The following is a 22500-nucleotide window of genomic DNA, read 5'->3' on the forward strand; positions in this document are numbered from 1 at the left end:
ACACACACACACACACTCGGTCCACCCATTCGCCTGCTCATCTTTTCATAATACTGGGCCTCCCCTTGCTGACAGGCCTTATTCGTGCACTCACACACACACACACACACACACGCACACATGCAAACACACACACACACACACACATACATACGCAAGCACACACACTTATAGATACACACATACACACTCTCATATGGACATACACACACTCACTTATGGACACAGTCACACACACACGCGCACACACACACACACGCACACGCACACGCACACGCATACCACCGTGCATGTTTGTACAGTGTATGCAAGGTCACACACACATCTAAAAAAGGGTCAAGCGCGCGTCTGCTATGGTGCTCCATACACGTGGTGGTGCATGAGGCATCCTCCCACTCATGCCTCCAAGGCACTCTGGGATATTTTGGGAGTTAGCGTCAGGGAAGCTGACATTAGACAAACACACAATTGACAAACAAAAATGAGACAAGACTTAGGTACCACAGAGGGAACACACAGGAAACATGGGGAAGGGGAAAGGGATCAGTTGTCTCGGGCCCAGGGTGAGAGGGGGCCCAAAATTGGGTCCTCATTACTATTGTGTGTATTGGGTGGGGGGAGCCTTTCACATGACTTTGTCCTGGGCCCAGCCAAAGCCGTCAGAAGCCATGGTTTGGCTAGCATGGATGGGTGTGTGTTTGTGTGTGTCTGTGTGTGCGCTCGTGTGCGTGTGCGTGCGTGTGTGTGTGTGTGTGTGTGTGTGTGTGTGTGTGTGTGCGTGTGCGTGTGTGTGTTAGTGTGTGTGTGTGTGTGTGTGTGTGTGTGTGTGTGTGTATGCGCGTGTGTGTGCGTGTGCGTGTGTGTGTGTGAGAGAGAGAGAGAGAGAGAGAGAGAGAGAGAGAGAGAGAGAGAGAGAGAGGGTGTCTGGTCTAGGGGAGGTGTGGGGGGTTGGTTGGTTAGGAAGGGTAGGGTACAGTAGGGTAGTCCTGGCTTGGCTTGGCTTGGCTTGGCGAGGCGTGTGCAGTGTGCAGGGTGGATTAAGGACTGGCCCCACTTCAAACACTGATCATGCAGGCAGATCTCTCTTCATTAGCGGGGCAGGCGAGCCGGCTTAGTTTCTACGCGTGCTGATGTCTGTTTATCGCACTTGGTGGTGTGCGGTCGGACTTAATTAACTGAAGGTCCCCTCACTGACACACGGGTGTGCATGCGCAGACGCACACACACACACACGACACGCACGCACGGACGCACGCACGCACGCACACACACACACACACACACACGGACACACACGGACACACACACAAACACACACACACACTAGGGCTGGGCGGTTTTGGAAAAAATGAGCATCACGGTTTTCTTGATGAAAATTGACATCACGGTTTTCTGCACGGTTTTTTGATAAGCGGCGATTTCCCCCCAAATCTTAATCTTTCGGACGAAAAAAAACTGAAATTAAATTTAAAAATGAGATACAATCATGAATTTAAATTAATCTCCATTTCTATTTGATCACTTTTTCATTTCAATATTTTTATATTTTATAGTTTATATTTCCCTACCCAAGACTTTAAGTTCCCTTTCAAGTAAAAAGGGTTAATAAATTATTATAAGCAGCTGTTTTTGGCTTTTTTTCCCCAAGACAGCCCAAAACTGCATATTTGTTCTACACCTGGCAACACTACTTGCTTAGTTCTCGTTGTACATAGGGTGGCCATCGGTCCGTTTTTACGACCTGTTTACGACGTTCGTGTGTCCCTCTCTTTGTCTTTCCTCTCCTCCTCGCCTTAGGCCTCGATATACGAGGCAACGTCATTGACACAAACTAGATTGACAGACGGTCGTGTTTCCGATATCTGCGTCCGCCATGTTACTCCAGATTTTACTACAGACCCCGCACAACAAATTAACTGTATTGCTGTACTGGCAACGCATAGTGCAAGCAAGTTTGTCCGCTAAATGCATTTACAACGAGGGCTCTCATAACTTTTCAACCAGGGCAAAGAAAGCGTCTTTCTGCACGGGCGCTCTCTGTATTTTGAGCTCGTGCTGTTGCTATGGTTATCCAAGCGTCTGCAGGAAAATAAAATGCTGACAGAAGCGGCTGCCTCTCGTTTTAAAACACAGCTGATCAACACACTCCTGCCATTTACTTTCAGTAAAGTACTTCAAATAAATTGTAGGCTATGCACATCATGCATGCATGAAAAAAGATGAAATAAATACAGACAACGGAGGGATTGTCTATCGTATACTGTCTCTGATACAACGTTAAATTAGTTGTTCTGATGACTCCTTTATCGGAGTGGGGATGTAGGTGTAATGAAATGCGAAAATCCTTCCCAAAACATCTTGTTTTAGAACTAAAACTGTGTTTGGTAGCCGAGTTAGTCGAAGTAAGATGGCAGCGCAGCTTCCTCATTACAGCCTGCTGTTTAGAATGACACGAAGTCTGGGAGTGACACGAAGGCGGGGAGTCAGCCAGTTGAAGCCGCGGGTACTGCGCAAGGACGCTAGGTTAGATAGTTAAGGGGCGGGGTTGTCCGGCCGAAGTCCGGACAGGTGGTCACCCTAGTTGTACACCTGGCAACATTGATCACTACGACCGCATGTTGCCTTGCGCAGCGCATGACTAGCGAGTAAACACAGTGGGACAGAAATGGAACAGACTGAAGAGACACGAAAACAAACGGATTTACTTGACATTGTGTGAATATTTTCTTTGAATTAAAGGCCAAATATAACGTAGAATGTATTTTGTCAGGTAGTTTGTGTCATATGGCGATGTATTTCGCTCCTATTTTGCTCCCAAATCATTTCAAACAGCAATGTAGCAATGTATCTTGTCTGCCCATTGCATTTTGCAAGCTAAGCTAAATTAGCCTCAATGGCAAAACTCAAACGCAGCCAGCAGTCCTGCACACGCAGTTGGGATGGTAATGAAATACAGTTAAGGATCTGAGAACTGTTGTAGCCTATTAGAATAGCCTTTTATTTAACTTTGTGAGATCAAATGTAAGCTAAGTTGATTTAAATGTTCATCATGATTCATCCATGCCATGTGGGTTCTTCATTAGGCTATGCTTCACTCTCACCAGCTTCTTTAGCGCGATTAACCAATTATTTGTATTGCTTCAATCAACATCTTAAATTGTGTTGACATTTCCTAGTAGAAAAACAACAGTGGACTTGGAGTTGAAATGAAGTGTGACACGAAGTATGAAGTTCACGCACATAGCCTAGTATGTATGAACAACAACAACAAAACCGTCTCTCATCAAAAAGAGAACCTTGTGTAGGTGAAACCGAGATCACGGTTTTTTAACCGTAAACCGCCCAGCTCTAACACACACACAATGAAACACAGAGAACGCACCGCCGCGTTCACATCTTTTGTGTAGAGGTTGGATAACAGCATTTCTCCTCTTAAATCTCATATTTTGAGTCCAAGCCAATGTCCCTGGTTGGCCAGCAAAAGCTTTCGAGAGAAGTCACAACCATTAAATCCTTAAATACTTGAAATAATTGCATCAAAACTGAAGCGTACACACAGTACATTGTATAAAGGGCAGCTTAGGGCTATTTCAAATGCCCTTTTGTGATATGCTTAGGCAAGGCCACAGACAGCTTTAGCTGAACCCCCCAAGACACAGCTATCTGAAAAGGGCCCCCAAGCAATACATACAATATCATCTGGGCCCAATTCTGTATGCCCCCCCCTCCCCCATCCCTGGGCCCAGAACAACTGACCCTGTGACACCCCCCCCCCCCCCCCCCCCCAATCCTCGGTCCACTGTTTGGAAATAGGCATCCAGTGAGCCATCGGCTTACTGGCTGGCAGTGTTGCCAGATGTGTCTGATCAAATCCCACCCAAAAGGTTCTCAAAATCCGCCAAAATGCGCTGAATTCCACCCAATTTCAACAAATAGCATTGATTTCCATGGGCACTAAACTGCATAAAAAAGGCCAAATGGCCAATTTGGCCCGTTTTTACCCGCAGACGGCCATCCCAAGTAGCCCAATTGGGCGGGTAACCACCCAATCTGGCAACACTGCTGGCTGGCTGGCTGGCTGGCTGGTTGGCTGGTTGGGCGCGTAAGCCCAGAGGCTGGAGACAGAGAGCCATATTTTCCCCCTCGGCTCTCCGTAATTAAATCCCACTGAAAAGGACTCTCGCTGTGCAATAACTCTCTGCTCGAAGAGAAAAAAAAATACAGTATGCGTAGAGAGACAAACCTTCCCTCAACTCAACCCACCTAACCTTGTGCAAAAAGAAAAGAACTAAACAAGCGAAAGGCAGAAGCGGGTGGCTCTGAACTTCAAAGCCGAGAAGGTATGCACCATGGTGTGATGTTCGTTTTTTTTTTTTAATTCTCTGTGATGTTACATAAGGCAGAGAAAGGAAAGAAAATGAGAGTTGAAAAAAGAAAAAAAGGGGAAAAAAAACGAGTGAGCAAGGGAAGGAGTGAGAGAAAGAACTAACTGGCTGCTTGACACCAGACTTAAAGGGCAACTCCTGCCAATTTCAATGTGCTGTTGTATTGCTCACGCTACCCTTGACTTGTCAGTACCCGGTGACGCCGCAGTTTTTGGCCCAGCCCTTTCCGAGATATGAGCTATTCTAATGGGGGCAACTTTTGTTTACATTTAAAAAAAAATGAGCATAGGCCTACTCCAAATATTTTCCCAAAAGGTACCGCTGTTTGCTAGCTGTCTGCTGATATTGCATAAACTTTTGGATGTTTTTGGGAATAAATAAAAATGTTTTTTTGAAATGTAAACAAAAGTTGCCCCCATTATTGCGTGAGCAATACAACAGCACATTGAAATTGGCAGGAGTTGCCCTTTAATCTCTCAGTGGGCTTCACTGTAATGACTGTGGCGCCGGACTACGCATCTGTGACTGAAGACCCCCACCATCTTCACATACGCGCACACACACACACACACACACACACACACACACACACACACACACACACACACACACACACACACACACACACACACACACACACACACACACACACACACACGTCCCTCTTAAGCAGGGATGTCAAACTCAGGCCCGGGGGCCAAATTTTGCCCGTGGAGCCATTTTATTCGGCCCGCGAGATCATTTCAAAGTTGTCACACATACACCATTAATGTATAGAGTAACACAACTTGAACATGAAATTTGCTGTGTCACAGTATGTGCAGACACATTTGAACTAATATGACAAATATGATGGGAAAGAGTGTATGTGAAATTTAACTATGAGTATGAGGTGCATCCATGAACAATTTTAGTCCATTTTTTAAAAATAATTGTTGAGTTTGGCCCGCGACTTCGTTCCAGATTTTGATTTTGGCCCTCTGTCAATTTGAGTTTGACACCCCTGCTCTTAAGAATGGCCCATGGAAGTAGCTTTGTACAGGGCCCTTGATCATTAGCATCAGTCAGCATACTTGATGCCTGACAGACAGGTGACAATAGCCAAACACGATGACTGCAGATTGTGTGTGCATGTGTGTGTGCGTGCGTGCGGGCTTGTGTGCGTGCTTGTGTGCGTGCATGTGAGTGAGCGTGTGTCTCCCAGACAACATCATAATTGATTCCGAAGCCTGTGTAAACATATGGAGGGTGACACGAGTCAGAGTGGCTGGGCTGGGCTGGGGTGAGCGGGGGCGGTGGGGGGGGGCATTCAGGGGTTGCACGGGGGTTACACGAGTACATAGAGAGCTCGTCTTACCCACTGACTGACTGACTGACTTGAGTGACACGTTTTCCACAAGGGGAGGGGAGGAGCGGAGCTTACGGAAAGGCAAGCAGGCGGATTTGTCAGCTGTGAGGACACACACACATTCATACACACACACACACACATACACACACACAGACTCACACACACTCACACACGTGCGCACGCACGCATGCACACACACACACACACACACACACACACACACTCACACAAACACACACACATACACACACCCCTGCACGCACGCACGAACGGATGCACACACACACACAAGCACACACGCACACACACTCACACAAACACACACACATACACACCCCCCTGCGTTCTCGGCCAGGGTTTCTAATGAGGCTTGACAGAGGCGGGGTTGTAAAAACAAAGCTGTTGGCATGGGGGAGGTAGGGGTACTGGTGTGTGTGTGTGTGTGTGTGTGTGTGTGTGTGTGTGTGTGTGTGTGTGTGTGTGTGTGTGTGTGTGTGTGTGTGTGTGTGTGTGTGTGTGAGGCAGGTTGATTGGGGTAGCGCCTGCCTGCTTGTCTGCCTGCCTGCCTGCCTGCACATCTGTTGGGCCTCACAGCAGGTGCTTGACTACCGCCGGCGAGGAGAGATATCCTCTAGATCCCTCCACAAAGGCCATACACACACACACACGTGCACGCACAGACACACACACACACACACACACACACACGCGCACACACACACACACACACACACACACACACACACACACGCACGCACACACACACACACACACACACACACACACACACACACACACACACACACACACACACACACGATGATGACTGAACTACGTTTGTATATTACTTCGTATACATCCATACAAAGACTCTCCATGCTGTATAAACACACACATAGTACATATTAAGTTGCTCTGTGTTCACTGTGGAGACCATCCAAAACCCAACACATGCATATGCATGAGGCGTCTTAATGGCTTCTACAGCGTCCTACAAACAGCATCCCTGTTGTGAAATTGTGATTGATGCCCATACAACAGTGAAGTGACATAAATAACTCGTAATGCCATTTGTTATCGATACACTCCCCTGATCTATTTGGACTCTCCGGAACATGGAATTGCAGTCTTAAGAGGAGCAATTTGTTGCCATGGAGACGATGGTGGTTAGGGAATGGATCTGGAATGGAATCAGCATGGCTCTTTCCACCACCACGGCAACAGCAGTGTGTTTATGGGCAGTGGCAGGGCCTCCGACAGCTCTTGCTGGGCCCAGAACAAAACTATCTGAAAGGGTCCCCCTCACAATACATGGAAGGCAATTCTGGGCCCAGGCCCTTCCCTGGGCCTTGGACAAGTGACCTGTTTGTCCTCCTTCTTTGTCGTTAGGCCTACTGTAGGCCCTAGTGTCATCTGAGTGTTATCAGATCAGCTACACTAAGGGGTTGTCTCATTACTGTCACTGTGTTATTGTCAGTGCTTTTGAGAGGACTGTTTGTCTGATGAACTGGAAAAACAAGCATGTCGACTCGAGGAAGATAAGCGCTTTATTGGGTTGAGAGCGAAATCGAAAACTTACTGTGTTGGTCTTTTGTGTAGTGTTAATAGTGACAGATTCAACACCCTCTCCCCAATAGTGGATCCTGCTGGGTGTCTTTTTGTGTGTGAGAAGAAGGACAGTTTACAACAGAGTTTGAAAATCCGGCTATTGAAGCCTCATTTCCTATCAGATCAGATGGAGAAAGCGCTGTTGTCTTGCATCGCTAACGCTAACGCGGGTTATTTGCCAGCAGACGCACAGTATCCATTAGCTGCCGATGCCAAAATGTCACAATGAAGACATTCATCCTTTGGAGGAGGAGGAGGAAGGAGGAAGGGGGAGAGAAGAGGGATGAAGACTATCCGCGATCTCAAGAGGGAATAGACAATTCACTCTACGCTAATGATGCGACTTTCTGAATAGAGCGAGTGGTCCACTTACACCGTGTACACGTGCCCCCTCCGCACACACACACCCGACACCCCACACCACACACCCCACACCCCACACCCCACACTCCACTCTGTGAATGCCAGCCTGTGTCCAGCATCCCGCAGTGCTTTTGCAGCGCACATGAATAATGCCCATCGTTTCCCCTACCAAACCCCTCACAATGCCCCCTCCTTACCACCACCCCCACACCCCCAACCAACCCTCTATTCACTCCACCTCGGCTGGGGCCGCCGACAGCTTTGACCGGACCCGGGGCAAAATCATCTGAAAAGGCCCCCCTCTCAGTACATATAGTATAGCGGGATCCCAATTCTGCCTTCCCGTTTCCCTAGGCCCTGGACAACTGACCCCTTTGCCTCCAGCACCCCTGTTAGTAAGCGGACCTGCACCACCTGGGAGAAGGCAAGCAGCAGCACTAAGTACTTATTACAGCAGGAGTGATGTGATCCAGCCGGGAGGGGAGGGGAGGGGAGGGGGCCATTCTAATGTAGATGACTGAGGGTCATTAGTCCTCATTATCCTGCCATCCATGAAGCAGACATGAGCTGATGCTGCTGCTATAGCCCCCTACTAGCATCCCTCTATCTCTCACAGACACACACACACACACACACATGCACACACACACACACACATGCAACCCCCACACACACACACATGCACGCGCACATGCACACACACACACACACACACACACACACACACACACACACACACACACACACACACACACACACACACACACACACACATGCACCCCCCTACACACACACATTCATGCGCGCACATGTACACACACACACACACACACACATACACACACACACACACACAGCAGAGTGGGATCGGCCAGTACACACAGTGGAGTGTGATCTGACATGGCCTGGGGGTGGAGGAGGGATGTCTTTGGGTAGATCGGGGTGATGCTGTGTTGGAGACGGTTTACGTTGGGGGCTGTGGTGGAGCAGGGTCGGGTTAGAGGAAGGTGGTTGGTGAATGGTTAGGGGGCTTGGATATGGTCGTGGTTGAGGATTGGGGAGGACTTGGGAAGAGGTCGCATAGTCTTTCTCAACGGGGGCAGTACAGCCCCACAGGGGCGTTGGAGAGCTCTAGGGGGGGCGTTGAGAAGGATACAGCTAAGAGTGGGTGGTGCTTAGTTGTCATTGAGGGGCATTAGTCCATTTAATGTTTTAATTCTAAAGGGGGGCGTTGTCAGTCTTACGATGATGCCAAGGGGGCGTTAGGAGGCTTGTGATGAGACCAAGGGGGCGTTTCTTCAAAAAAGGTTGAGAACCACTGAGGTAGCAGGAGGGAGATGAGGTAGTGGAGGATTTGGGTTAGGGGGCTGGCTGGGGTAAGGGAGCAGTGCCTTCTGGTCGCCCAGGGTGGGATGACCTGTTGTCAGTCACAGTCACCGGCTGGCTGCCTGTCGCACCACAGGATCCTGCTGGGGCTCTTTTGAATTACTTTACTGATATTTACCATGATGGGGCTAACTGTTTGGGGCCCCCTGCAATGGGGCAAATGTAGTGGGGTCCAGGGAAACGGCCTAGTCTGCTTATCGGTACAACTGGCTCTGCACCAGAGGCTCCTGCTGTGGTGGTGTGTGTCGGTGGTGTTGACGGCTCTGCCCTGGGCCATATCAATCCCCACATAACATGAGACTGGCCTCTTTATGCCACGCATGCGATGGAAGACATATTGGAACATGCACAGCAAGACGACAAGCGACCAGATGCCTATTTATTTACGCCTATTGTCTATCAAAGACAGCACTCCCACACACAACAGAAAACAAAAATGCACGCACACACGCGCACGCACACACACACACACACACACACACACACACACACACACACACACACACACACACACACACACACACACACACACACACACACACACACACACACACACACACTTTGGCACTTAAGAAGAACTGTCTCAGTCATCACCAGCAAAAGCTGTACTGGTTTACATCCCCACATGGAGCATCTCTTGGGCAGAAACAAAAGACGGATTTACTTGGTTAGGGAGGGATGGGAAGAGAGAGGGAGAGAGGGAAAAGAAAGGAAGAGGGGTGAACTAGAGTGTGACGGCTGAGCCAGGCAGTGACAGACAGACAGTGGAAGAGAAGAGAAAGAGAGACATCATGTGTGTAGGAGGAGGAAGAGAGACGTCATGTGGAGGCTTTGGATTGCTCCAAGCAGGAAAGCCGACAAGGGGGGGGCAAAGGAGTCACCGGGGCCCAGGAAAATGGGGGCCCATAATTGGGTCCTCATTACATTGAATGTATTGGGTGGGGGGCCCTTTCAGATGACTTTGTCCTGGGCCCAGCCAAAACTGTCAGCGGCCCTTCTCCAAGGAGCCCCCACACACAGATAAGCCTCTCTCAGCAGTGGCCATTGCCAGTCAAGAGTATGTTTGTCTATGTGCTACCCTCCCTCACTCCCTCTGTCTGTCTGTCTGCCTGTCTGTCTGTCTGTCTGTCTTTGGGGACTGATGCGTCTTCATTGCTGTAAATTCTGAGAGGCACTTACTACCGGGCTCTAAAGTCTTTCACTCACTCTCCTTACGTTTATCATCTCTTTCTTTTTGTCTCTGTCTCTGTCTCTGTCTCTCTCTCTCTCTCTCTCTCTCTCTCTCTCTCTCTCTCTCTCTCTCTCTCTCTCTCTCTCTCTCTCTCTCTCTCTCTCTCTCTCTCTTCGAGTGTTGGAATCTTTACACACACACACACAGACACAAACGCACACACACACACACGTGCACTGTCTCTCACACAATTTCCTCTCAGTAAATGTCAGAACCCTCTTTCCTGAACATTTCCGGAAAATTGTCAAATTTAAGGTGTCCTCCTCACACTTGCCCACCCTGTCTGCGCTTGTATACCTGTCCCCTACCCTTGACTTTTTCAGATGGTTTCATTTGACTAGTGTGTTTACTTTGTGCAATAGTACATATTCTTGGAAGAAGCGTACTCAAGTGATCAGAAGATGTATTAGCCAAGGGGGCATTTGTTCTAAAAAGGTTGAGAACCACTGCCGTAGCCTCTTACTGCAGCAGGGGTCGCCGGCGACCCTATTCACTTGCTGAAAATGCTTAGCTACATCATAACAACATTGCTATAACATTACAGAGAGACATAGTGCTGCGCTAAGGGGTTAAAGGGGTATGCCACTATTGTAGCATGCTACATGGATCCATTGACTTTCACTAGCTTAGCAACATATTCCCTCTTTTAACTTGTCTTAAAGCAAGACAACGCTTAACATGAAAAATAAGACACTTTACCACCTTTATAAACCCCAGCCAACGATTTTAACTGTATTAAGCCCCAAAATAGTGGCATACCCCTTTAAACTGTTGCAGACTTCACCATCATGATTACACGCTGATTACCCGTAGCTCTAGCTGAGTGTGGGAAAGTTATTTTCAGTGGCTTGATGAGCACCTGAAGGGCCTCTCATTAGCGACGTGCTGCACGTGAGAGAGAGAGAGAAAGAAAAGACTGAGAGAAAGAGATAGAAAAAGAAAGAAAAACAAGAAGAAGGAACTCAAGAGCCTCAGGAGCAGTGGAGAGGGGCTGGCATGTGTTCTCATTGATCTAGCATGCGTAGCAAAGTGGGGCTTCTCCGAAATGAGATTAAGTCTTAAAAGAGAGTAAACAGCCGGTGGATTCTTTTCCAGGCAGTCAGGCGTATCGGAGACATTAGAGACTCGCTGAAAGTGGCCATAATCCTCACAGGGGGCCCCAAAGCAACTTACAACAGGGGCCACATCCATCTGAGGCCCCCCCCCCTCTCTTAGGGCTTTCCGGCCGACCAGAAAGGAGCCGGTGCTGGTGCCCGCACCAGTTACGTTCGGCACTTAAGTGCTTATATGCGAACAGCCTGTGTTCATACCAGGCTCTGAACATATTCTGCACGTGACTGTGTTACCCAGATGCACCTGCTGACGGCCACATTGTTGTCACGGTTCGCAGAGAAAAAACAAGTATTTTCCGGTTCGCATCGCGAACCAACTTTCCAGTTCGCAAACGCTAAGATCTGTGGCGTGAACAGGACGGGCGGTTCGCGATTTTGAGAATGGGCACCGGCATGGTTCTCAGTCAGCCTGAATGCGCCATCTGATGTTCCCCCCGTTCTGTTAAAATGCCTGCAGAGGGTGGCCATATTGAACCCCAAGGCAGAGAGGAAGATGGGGTTTCCCAACCAGCCTCCTCTGAAGGATTAAAAAACACACAAGGAAGTGAGGCAGAGAAAGACCTTCTCCATCCTCTAACAGACTCTTTCACAGTCTTCTTTTCTTTCTTTCTTTCTTTCTTTCTTTCTTTCTTTCTTTCTTTCTTTCTTTCTTTCTTTCTTTCTTTCTTTCTTTCTCAGAGTATTCCTGTTCCTTCCTCTCTCCTTTCTCTTTTCCCCCTTCATCAGTAGTGGTAAACGAAGGGAAATAAAGGAGGGATTACCCGCTAGCCCAAGCTGACCTCAGGAGCGTATTCAGAAGCGCCGTTGTTGTGCCTGAGCCTCCACGGCCCTCACCACCCGAGCTGTCTGAGAATAAGCCCTCCAGCTCTGGCTCTGTCCACAGCCAGCGGGGCTTTTCACTGCTCTACCTCCCTCACTCTCCTTCTAGCCTCTCTCCTCTCTCTTCTTCTCCTCTCGCCTTTCGCATTGGACGAAGAAAAAAGAGAGAGAGTGTGTGTGAGAGAGAGAGAGAGAGAGAGAGAGAGAGAGAGAGAAGGGGCAAGAAAGACAGATAGACCAGTCTTTAAAGGTTCTGCTTTAAGAAGTGTATCGGACCATAAAGCGGAGACAGAGAGAGAGGAGGGAGAGGAGGAGAGGACCTGTGACATCTGTGGTCTTATGAATGGACATTTATACACTAGAGTTTCTCAGGATTTTCCAAAGGTTGTTTCTCTTCCCTCTTGATTTGACGTCTTTGTACTTTCTTCTTTTATTTATCCTCTTCTTTCTTTATTTCTGTCTTTCTTTGTTTTTGTTTTTTTTCTCTGCTGGCAGAGTTTTTATCCAGAGTGTGACCAAATCCACTGCTTTAGTCTGCCTTGGATTTTCATCAACGGATGCGGTTGATCCTCCAAATAGAGGACATTCAGCCAGAGTTAATAAATGTTGTCTGTCTTACATGTCGTCATGTCTTCATCCCCACTGGCAGAAAGCTACAGCAGTCACAGATTGATGTCCCTGTTGATTTTGTGTGATTTACTAACACCAGGATTGTGTTCATGTGAAGACATTAGAAATCCCTGGAACATCCGCCGATCCCATCCTGAGATCATCTAATTTCGGGAGGGTTAGCCATGTGATGATAACAACATGATTGTCTTTACAACCAGCGGCTGTGCGTCATTCATAGCAGGCATTAGCAGAACTGTGTGTGTGTCTGTAGCAAATTATGATGCTATATAGCATTGAGGTTGCATGCTTGTAGTGTGGAGGTTTTCAACAAGTTTAGAACCTATTGTCATTATCACATCATCGTATTATTATCTTTTCATAAAGGATGCTGGTTGATAACTGACATAGGTTCTCTTCTGACTTCTGAAGATACTGACTTCTCCTGAGTACTTTTGAAGTTTGGGGTTAAAGGTTTTTAACACACCTGCTGCCTCATTGTGGTGGTGTGAATGCAGCCAGTGGTGCATGCCCCTTCACTTTCCCATCACAAGGAAGACTGGCCTCAGCTGTGCTCTCAGAGTTTTACACTGACAGTGGACAACACATAACTACACGTGTATTTAGCATCTCTCTATCTCTCTCTCTCTCTTTCTCTCTCTCTCTCTCTCTCTCTCTCTCTCTCTCTCTCTCTCTCTCTCTCTCTCTCACACACACACACACACACACACACACACACACACACACACACACACACACACACACACACACACACACACACACACTCCCCCACAACCTCCTACCTCGTCATTATCATTGAGCAGCCCATGACCCTCCACCCTCCTCCAGTGCCTGGTTCTGGGAGAGTGGGCAGGGCAGGCAGGAAGCCAGGCAGCCCTGTGGTGCTTATGGAGCTGGAGCAGGAACCGCACTGCTAAAGGGTTGTCAAAGGGTTGCCAGAGGGTTTCCAGAGGGTTAAAAAGTAAAGAAGACGCGCTCAGCTCACACTATCGCCTAATAGTTTTCACAGTTCTTAACTGGGTGCTGAATCCCACATAAAACATACATGAATGAAGGAAGCAAGGGATAGCACTCTTCAGATTTATCTGTGTTTATTCAGCCACGAACATTTTGGGCAGAGCCCTTCTTCAGCATGTAATGGAAGAAGGGCTCTGCCCAAAACGTTCGTGGGCAAATAAACACAGAAAAATCTGAAGAGTGCTGTCCCTTGCTTCCTTCCTCATTGCCAGAGGGTTGCCAGAAGGTTGCCGGAGGGCTGCAAGAGTGTTGCCCCAGGGCAAGGCTCCCACCGTGATGCTCCCTCAGTGTTTGTGCACGTCAGCATGGCTCCAGGCCCTGCCTAGAGCCATGTCAGGGGTGAAGCAGTAGAATGGAGAGGCACCAAGGGGAGCTGGACTAGAGCTAGAGGTGGGAGTGGAGCAAGAAATATTGGATTAGGGGGGGGCAGGGGTCCCCTCTTCCCCTGCCCTCATCCCTCCCTTCCTCTCTCCCACCCTACTCCACCAACGCACTCCTCTGGTCTGGTTAAATGCTTGGGAAGCCTTCAGCAAGTGCGCTGAGGCGGAACCCACTCCTGCGCTTTTATGTCCATGGGTCACTGCCATTCGCCTAGCTCTAGGATTCCATCGCTCTGAGGTACAGCTGGAAGAGGAAAGACAGAGGGAGAGAGAGAGAAAAGGAGGAAGATAGAGAAAGAGTGTCATAGATTTACAAACGCACAACCAACACAATGATCGTGTACAGTCACAAAGAGGTGTGTGCCCTGGTCTTACTTCATGTACTCCTCCAGGTGGAGATGAGGTTCATGAGGTTTAAGCTTTTGGAACTTTTATTATTATTGTTTTATTTGTATTATTATTTGTATATTGTATTATTTTATTATTATTGTTTTAGTAAATATTCTCATCTTTAAATGTTTAATACACCACACAAGAGGGGTGGGGAACCTACTTTATGTCGCGAGGGCTCTTATGCAGTTTCACATGAAATATGACGTGTTTTGGAAAGAAAAAAAAAAGGTCAGAAATTGTATTTGCTATTCAATTCAGTTATATTTTCAGGGGACCTAGTGAAGGTGTGGTCTCTTATAAAGGTGTCCGCCTTCAATATAAATCTAAAGTGTTGGGTGAAATCCTGGTTTGTGCTCACTTGGCCCTTGGAGGTTTCCCATCCCTGCCAAAGTGGCAAACAAGATTGTACAGCATTGTGTTGCTTGCCCTCACTTGACTTCCATTTTAAAATAGAGGCACTCTCATCATTATCCTGAAACAGGGATTGCTCCAAATTCCGTTCCCCATGCTCTCCGTTCAGAGTATCCAGCATCCAATTATTCAATGCAAATTTTTCTTCCTCAAATCTGGGAAGCGATTACTTTTTTTCGGAGGGGGGCTAAAAAGTTGTGATGGCTCAAAAGTGTATGGGGTTGAGCCCCGTTTTTTTAGATGATCCAATTACATCCCGCGGCTCAGATTAGGATTAATCCTTTTTGGTTATTAGTGGGGAAGCAAGCGCTCGCACAGCTACAACAGATCTGCAGCACAGCATTTGCCATTCATCCAACCCCCCCACCACCACAACCCCCCCACCACCACCACCACCACCAACTCCAACAGCATTTCCCATTCACGCCCCCACCACAACCACCACCACCAACCCCCCCACCATCTCCCATCCATGCCACAACCACCACCACCAACCCCACCAGTATTTCCCATCCACGCCCCCACCACACCCACCATCAGCATATACTTCCATCCATGCAGCCCACAACAGCCACCACCACCAGCACCACCATAATGATCCATGCAGCCCACAACAGCCACCACCACCACCATTACCCACATCTCCCATCCATGCAGCCCACAACAGCCACCACCACCACCATTACCCACATCTCCCATCCATGCACCCCACAACAGCCACCACCACCACCATTACCCACATCTCCCATCCATGCACCCCACAACAGCCACCACCACCACCATTACCCACATCTCCCATCCATGCAGCCCACAACAGCCACCACTCTCTCTGTCCTCTCTTTCTAAAACGAGCATTCTCTCCCCATTCTTGTATCCTTAAAATGGGGAATAGAATGGCAGAAATGGCAGCCTGGAGAATAGCCTATAGGCTACGTACTGTATAGTACTATACAGTACCTACTGTAATATCGAAACGTGAATCACTTGTATTTTCAAAAAATAAGCGATTAAGCTGCAATGTGCTTGTGCACTCAATAAGGGCCCTGCAGTGATGCACCTGTCTGCTGCTGCGTGATGATGCGTACAGTCGACCAGGAAGCAAATAAACGTATAGACGGCCATCTGGGCACTTTGTTCTTGAACGGCCACGTCTGTTTGGCTATGTTATTTGAGCAGCCGGTAAAACACGTTTTCTGCATGTTGCGCATGAACAACGCTTGTCTACAGGTCCTTGTCTTTGGTGTATTCTTTCCCAATCACCAATTGACTTGCACTGGCTTTTCCCCCAATGTTTTCCCCCAAAAAGGGGCGTAACGCACATGGCACACGTCACGCCGTTTATACGTATCCCCTCCATGCCCCTCTATCAGCACCGGCACCAACATTATTTCCCATTCATGCCCCCCCTACCTCCATAATAATAATAATAATAATTGTATTGGGACACTGACGCCTTCCATCTCGCTCTCCTCTTCCCCCCAGGAGCGTTCTCCCATTCCTCTGCCCATTCCCGTGTCCTTATAATCAAGGGTAATAATTAGCCATGATGGGAAATCGGTTGCCGGCCTGGCAGGGTACAGGGTAGGGCTGCACAATTAATCGAAAAATAATCAAAATCGTGATAAAATGGTGAAATCGAACTCATGATTTTAATCGTGATTTAATCGTGGCAATAGTGACCTACTTTTGAGAGCATCCTTGAAGCCAGAACATACTGACAGGCTGGTGTTTCTGGCCAGAAATCTGTCCACTTAAGTTTCATGCTATTGCCTTTACATAATTATTACAATTCATTTTATTTTGCTCATCCCGTATGTAATTCATTCTTGGTTATACTTCATCTTGTTATAATTTTCAAAAAAATCTGCAAAAATCAATAATCGTGATTATGATTTTGACCAAAATAATCGTGATTATGATTTTTTTCCATAATCGTGCAGCCCTAGTACAGGGTGTTTTTTTTCTGTAACAGAACTAGTACTTTCATTAGTCCTTGAGCACAGGGCACAGTTTTATAGCCCTAACCAGGAAGCTGGATGGATGGCGAGGTGGATGGGTGCTGTGGGATTGTGGAGCTAGATGGGTCAGCCGTGGGATCTGCTCCTCTGGGTATTGGCTGCTGCTGCCTGCTACCAAATGATATGGACTATACTGTGTTTCGTCTGAAAATGAGTCTTAGGGAAAGAAGTAATGGTGGCGTCGTAGTAGTAGTAGTAGTAGTAGACGTAGTTGTGTGTGTGTGTGTGTGTGTGTGTGTGTGTGTGTGTGTGTGTGTGTGTGTGTGTGTGTGTGTGTGTGTGTGTGTGTGTGTGTGTGTGTGTGTGTGTGTGTGTGTGTGTGTGTGTGTGTGTGTGTGTGTGTGTGTGTCTGAGAGAGACAGAAAGAGAGAGCGAGACAGAGACAGAAAGAGTCTGTGTCTTAGGCCATGTCACTATTAGCCTTGGTTTGTTTACAGTTTGCTGTGCTTTTGTACTTTTTTGTTTGTGGGTTGAATATGAGGTAAGAGGTGGTCTCGCTGTCTCTCTGGCACACACACACACAAACACACACACACACACACACACACACACACACACACACACACACACACACACACAGAGAGAGAGAGAGAGAGAGAGGAGAGAGAGAGAGAGAGAGAGAGAGAGAGAGAGAGAGAGAGAGAGAGAGAGAGAGAGAGAGAGAGGTTGTATAAGCCACAGCAATGGCAGCCATGGCAAGATTGCATCACTTCCTCCAGTTTCCCGTACACCCAGACCATTTCATCAGCCCAGTAGGAAAACACACTGCCACGCTTATTGGACTGTTTTTCTGCACATGTACTATGTGTGCGTACTTCATGCATTTGTGTGTGTGCGTACTTTGTGTGTGTGCGTACTTCGTGTGTGTGTGTGTTTGTGTGTGTGTCTGTGTCTGTGTCTGTGTCTGTGTGTCTGTGTGCGTGTGTGTGATGTCAGAGCTGTGTAGAGTATTTGAAATGAACAATGCCACAGGCTCAGATCATAATCAAAGCAGGCATGCGGTGAGGAATTACAGATGAACAAATTCCTAACAGCCAACCCCACCAGAGAGAGAGAGAGAGAGAGAGAGAGAGAGAGAGAGAGAGAGAGAGAGTGTGTGTGTGAGTGTGTGTATGTGTGTGTGTGTGTGTGTGTGAGTGTGTGTGTGTGTGTGTGTGTGTGTGTGTGTGTGTGTGTGTGTGTGTGTGTGTGTGTGGTGTGTGTGTGTGTGTGTGTGTGTGTGTGTGTGTGTGTGTGTGTGTGTGTGTGTGTGTGTGTGTGTGTGTGAGAGAGTGTGTGTGTGTGTGTGTGTGTGTGTGTGTGTGTGTGTGTCTCTCAGCTGTCCTATGGCTCTTCACTACAGACGGGCGGTAAGACTATTATGTCTTCTGTGTGTCTAGTCTAGCCCAACAAGAGGCTGTCTGGGACAACAGACTGTTTGCTGTGTCTCTGCGTCGCTACGCTATCTCAAAGACACACAGTATTGTTTTAGCTGTTCATTTATTAGTCAGCAAATGATTCAAAAGATTCAAGATCCGAGATTTGTATTTGTCACATCTCTTCTTATATGGTGGCTCAATTGGCAGTGAAATTATTACATTGCATTTGGCAGACGCTTTATGACATTACATTACATTACATTACATTGCAGTTGGCAGACGCATTATAACCAAAGCGACTTTCAAAAGAGGACATAATCAAGACAACATCTCAAGCAAATACAAAGTGCACAGGAAATAATACAGAACAACAAGTGCAGTTGCAAAGAGGGGTTAGTTTTTTTGTTTTTTTTTTGTTTTTTTTAAAGAGTAAATAACGAGTACACACACACACAAACACACACTCACAAACTAAACTAAACTAAACATCATGTCTACTAAACCAAACCAAAGCAACATACAAACGAAGACATGATCATAGCCAACATCACTACCAGATACAAGTGCACAGGAAGTATACAGAACAACAAGTGGAGATGCACAGAAGGGTTATTTAGGGTTTTTTTGTTGTGTTTTGTTTTAACTAAGTGGAGTACACAAATACACTATGAATAATGTGTGAAATGGCAGTGAAATGAGCCACCCTAGAAGGTACTTTTTCCTATTGAACATATTCATTCTAATCCAGTTAGGTAAAAAAAAAAAATCTACATCGTTAAATGACGGTTTTGTCATGACTTGTATTCCCCAGACGTAAAAATTCACAAATTAACATAGACATGAAATTGGCATCCGCTTTGCAAGTCTACATGCTAAAATGTTATGCAAATGAGAGAATTAGTAAATGGGCCTAAATAATGCAATGTATTTGAAATGAGCCAATCTCTACTCCTGTCCTTGCTACATTAGTACTTCAGTCTTGCGTATAATTGGCAGCGTGCAGTTTAGATAGTCAGGCAGTGTAACTCCCATACGCACACGCACACTCCAACACCCCCCACCCCCACCCTGTTCTGTTTGAAACACGAACCCAATAGCCTCTCAAACTTGCTTCCTCAGCCTTATTAATCCCTCCCCCCAACACACACGCACGCAAGTGCACACATACATACACACACACGCACGCGCGCGCACGCACACACGCACGCACGCACACACACACACACACACACACACACACACACACACACACACACACACACACACACACACACACACATAGTAAGTTACTGCACCATACAATAGAGAGGCACCCAGACCATCTCTAAAAGTAGAGGTGTGCGTGTATACTCGTGTATGCTTGTGCGTGCATGTGTGCATGCTTGTATGTACATGAGTGTGCGTGTGCTGTGTGCTGCAGCTCCATCCTTCCCCCTACTCCACATGATTGAGCTAAATAAGGCCCCTGCGGACCAGACCAGACCAGCACAGCCCAGGCCAGAGCGTCCTAGCATGGCCCTGCCCGCCTGGATGGCCCTGCCTGCCTGGATCCACTACACTACACTACACTAACGAGCCTGATTAATTGAGTAGGGGGGTACTCGCTCTAATTAAGGCTCCCCCCTCCGCTAAGCAGAGGCCTTGACCCTGTTAGTTAGACAGGCAGACGGTAATAGGTTATCGCACACTGGAGACACACCGGGAGGGGAGACGAGGGGGAGAGAGAAGAGGAACGAGAAGCTAATGACCTGGAAAGAGTGGAATTTGTCAAAATCCTCTTCTCTTGGGTTTTTTAGTTTTTCTGTTTGTGTGTGTGGTGGGAGTGTATTTGTGTGTGTTTGTGTGTGTGTGTGTGTGTGTGTGCGTGCTGGTGTGTGTTTGTGTGTGTGTGTGTGTGTGTGTTTGTGTGTGTGTGTGTGTGTGTGTGCGTGCTGGTGTGTGTTTCAGAGAGGAGAGAAGGAAAGCAAAGAGAGAGAAAGAGACAGACTTAGACAAACAAAGAGGTAGAGAGGGCAAAACAGAAGGAAAGATCATAGTGTGTTTGTGTGTGTGTGTGTGTGTGCGTGCATGCGTGCGTGCGTGCGTGAACGAGTGTGTTTGTTTGCACACCTATGTGTGTGTGTGTGTCTTTGCCTCTCACCAAGTGTTGAGATGAAATACAGCATGCCATGGAAGGGGGGGTTGAGCTGTCCTCCAGCTACTGCCAATACATGGTTGGATAGTCAACAGCAAGGTCTTGGGAAGATAGAGCAATGAGACTCACTCAGTCGTGGAGCAGCTTGTTAGAGCATCAGCAAAGCATTTCAAAGAGCAGGCTTGTTAAACAGAGTTGTCACGCAGACTTTCACTTGCCCCTGGACATAGAAAAACAGCCAGTACAGTGAGAAGCAGCACTGCGCACAGCTTGTGTGGGTTACTCTGTGGTACTCTCTTTCTTGTCCTCACATAGCCTACTATAGTATATGCCCATCCAGCCTGGCCTGTGTTTGACCCGCCCAAGACAAACTGTGAAATCTGTGATTGTGGGTTGAGATTGTGTAGACTGAGGAGGGATTTCATTTTGAAACTTTTTAGTGCCTCCTGACTGGCTTAAGTTTTCCGAGCTCTCCCACGCACTCTTCCGAACTAAATAAAGTGTAATACGTTTTTAATGCCACATTTTGTTCACTTCCCCATCGTAGCTTTTCCTCTATTCCTGTCTGATTAATCTGATAAATGAGCTTACACTGTGTGTGAGTGCAGATCAGTGATAAATGTGTAATCTAGTCCTGGCCCAAATTTAACCCCACTGTATCTCTCCTCCATGTCTGTGTACAATGACAATAAAATGAAATGTGGTAATAGTAGAAAATCCATAATGTAGCCCTATCCTGTATCATCTCCTCTCCTCTCTCTCTCTATCTCTATCTCTCTCTCTCTCTCTCTCTCTCTCTCTCTCTCTCTCTCTCTCTCTCTCTCTCTCTCTCTCTCTCTCTCTCTCTCTCTCTCTCTCTCTCTCTCTCTCTCTCCCTCTCTCTCTCTCTCTCTCTCTCTCTCACACACAGACACACACACACACACACACACACACACACACACACACACACACACACACACACACACACACACACACACACACACACACACAGACACACACACACACACATTCACTAACTCACTCTCTTTGTCTACAAATATACAGAATAATCTAACCCTGGCCTGTATCTCTCCTCTCTCTTTTCCTCTCCATCTCCAATTCACCAAGTGAATATCAAGGACCTGTCCACTCCACACACACAGTACATACACAGTAATTTAACGCCTCCTTGTATCTCTCTTCTCCTCTCTCCATCTGCAGGTGAATGTACAGGACCTGTCCACACACACAGGCATACTCAGTAATTTAACGCTTTCTTGTATCTCTCCTCTCCTCTCTCCATCTGCAGGTGAATGGCAAGGATCTGTCCAAGGCCACTCATGAGCAGGCCGTGGAGGCCTTCCGCACGGCCAAGGAGCCAATCATGGTGCAGGTGCTGCGGAGGGCGCCGCGGCCAAAGCCCACGGGAACCGCCAACAGCAACTCCCCCGGGGACGCCACGCAGGTTAGAATTCACAATATCATCATGATACGCATGCCATCACGATACATGTGCCATGATACAAAAGTATCATGATGCATTGCGATACATTGCGCCTCATGACACAATACAATATGATCATGATACACACGCCACGATACAACACATTATTTATGTGTGCGAAGCTTTACATCTCGTTGTACTTTTGTATAATGACAATAAAGGCTATCTATTCTATTCTGTTCTATTCTATTCTATGCTATGCTATGCAATCCTATTCTGTTCTATTCTATTCTATTCTGTTCTATTCTATGCTATTGTATTCTATTTCATGCTATTCTATTCTATTCTACTCTATGCTATTCTACTCTATGCTATCCTATCCTATGCTATTCTATGCTATTCTGTTCTATTCTATTCTATTCTATTCTAGGTGGTGGATATTGCTACGCAGACGGAGATCACCTTCCAGCACATCATG

The 22500-nt window shown here is 47.3% G+C and overlaps 1 protein-coding gene across 3 annotated transcripts in view; it reads left to right on the top strand.

Moving 5' to 3' along the window:
• Positions 1-22500, top strand: part of pdzrn3b (PDZ domain containing RING finger 3b) — a 194587-nt gene that overhangs the window by 150763 nt on the left and 21324 nt on the right. For all 3 annotated transcript variants that reach the window (XM_063215277.1, XM_063215278.1, XM_063215279.1), the window contains 2 exons: positions 21888-22043; positions 22453-22500. The exon at positions 22453-22500 is cut by the window's right edge and continues 83 nt beyond it. In XM_063215277.1, coding sequence (XP_063071347.1) covers positions 21888-22043; positions 22453-22500 — 204 coding nt within the window. The remainder of the gene's footprint in view (positions 1-21887; positions 22044-22452) is intronic.

This window comes from Engraulis encrasicolus, chromosome 14, assembly GCF_034702125.1.
Source record: "Engraulis encrasicolus isolate BLACKSEA-1 chromosome 14, IST_EnEncr_1.0, whole genome shotgun sequence".
Taxonomy (NCBI): domain Eukaryota; kingdom Metazoa; phylum Chordata; class Actinopteri; order Clupeiformes; family Engraulidae; genus Engraulis; species Engraulis encrasicolus.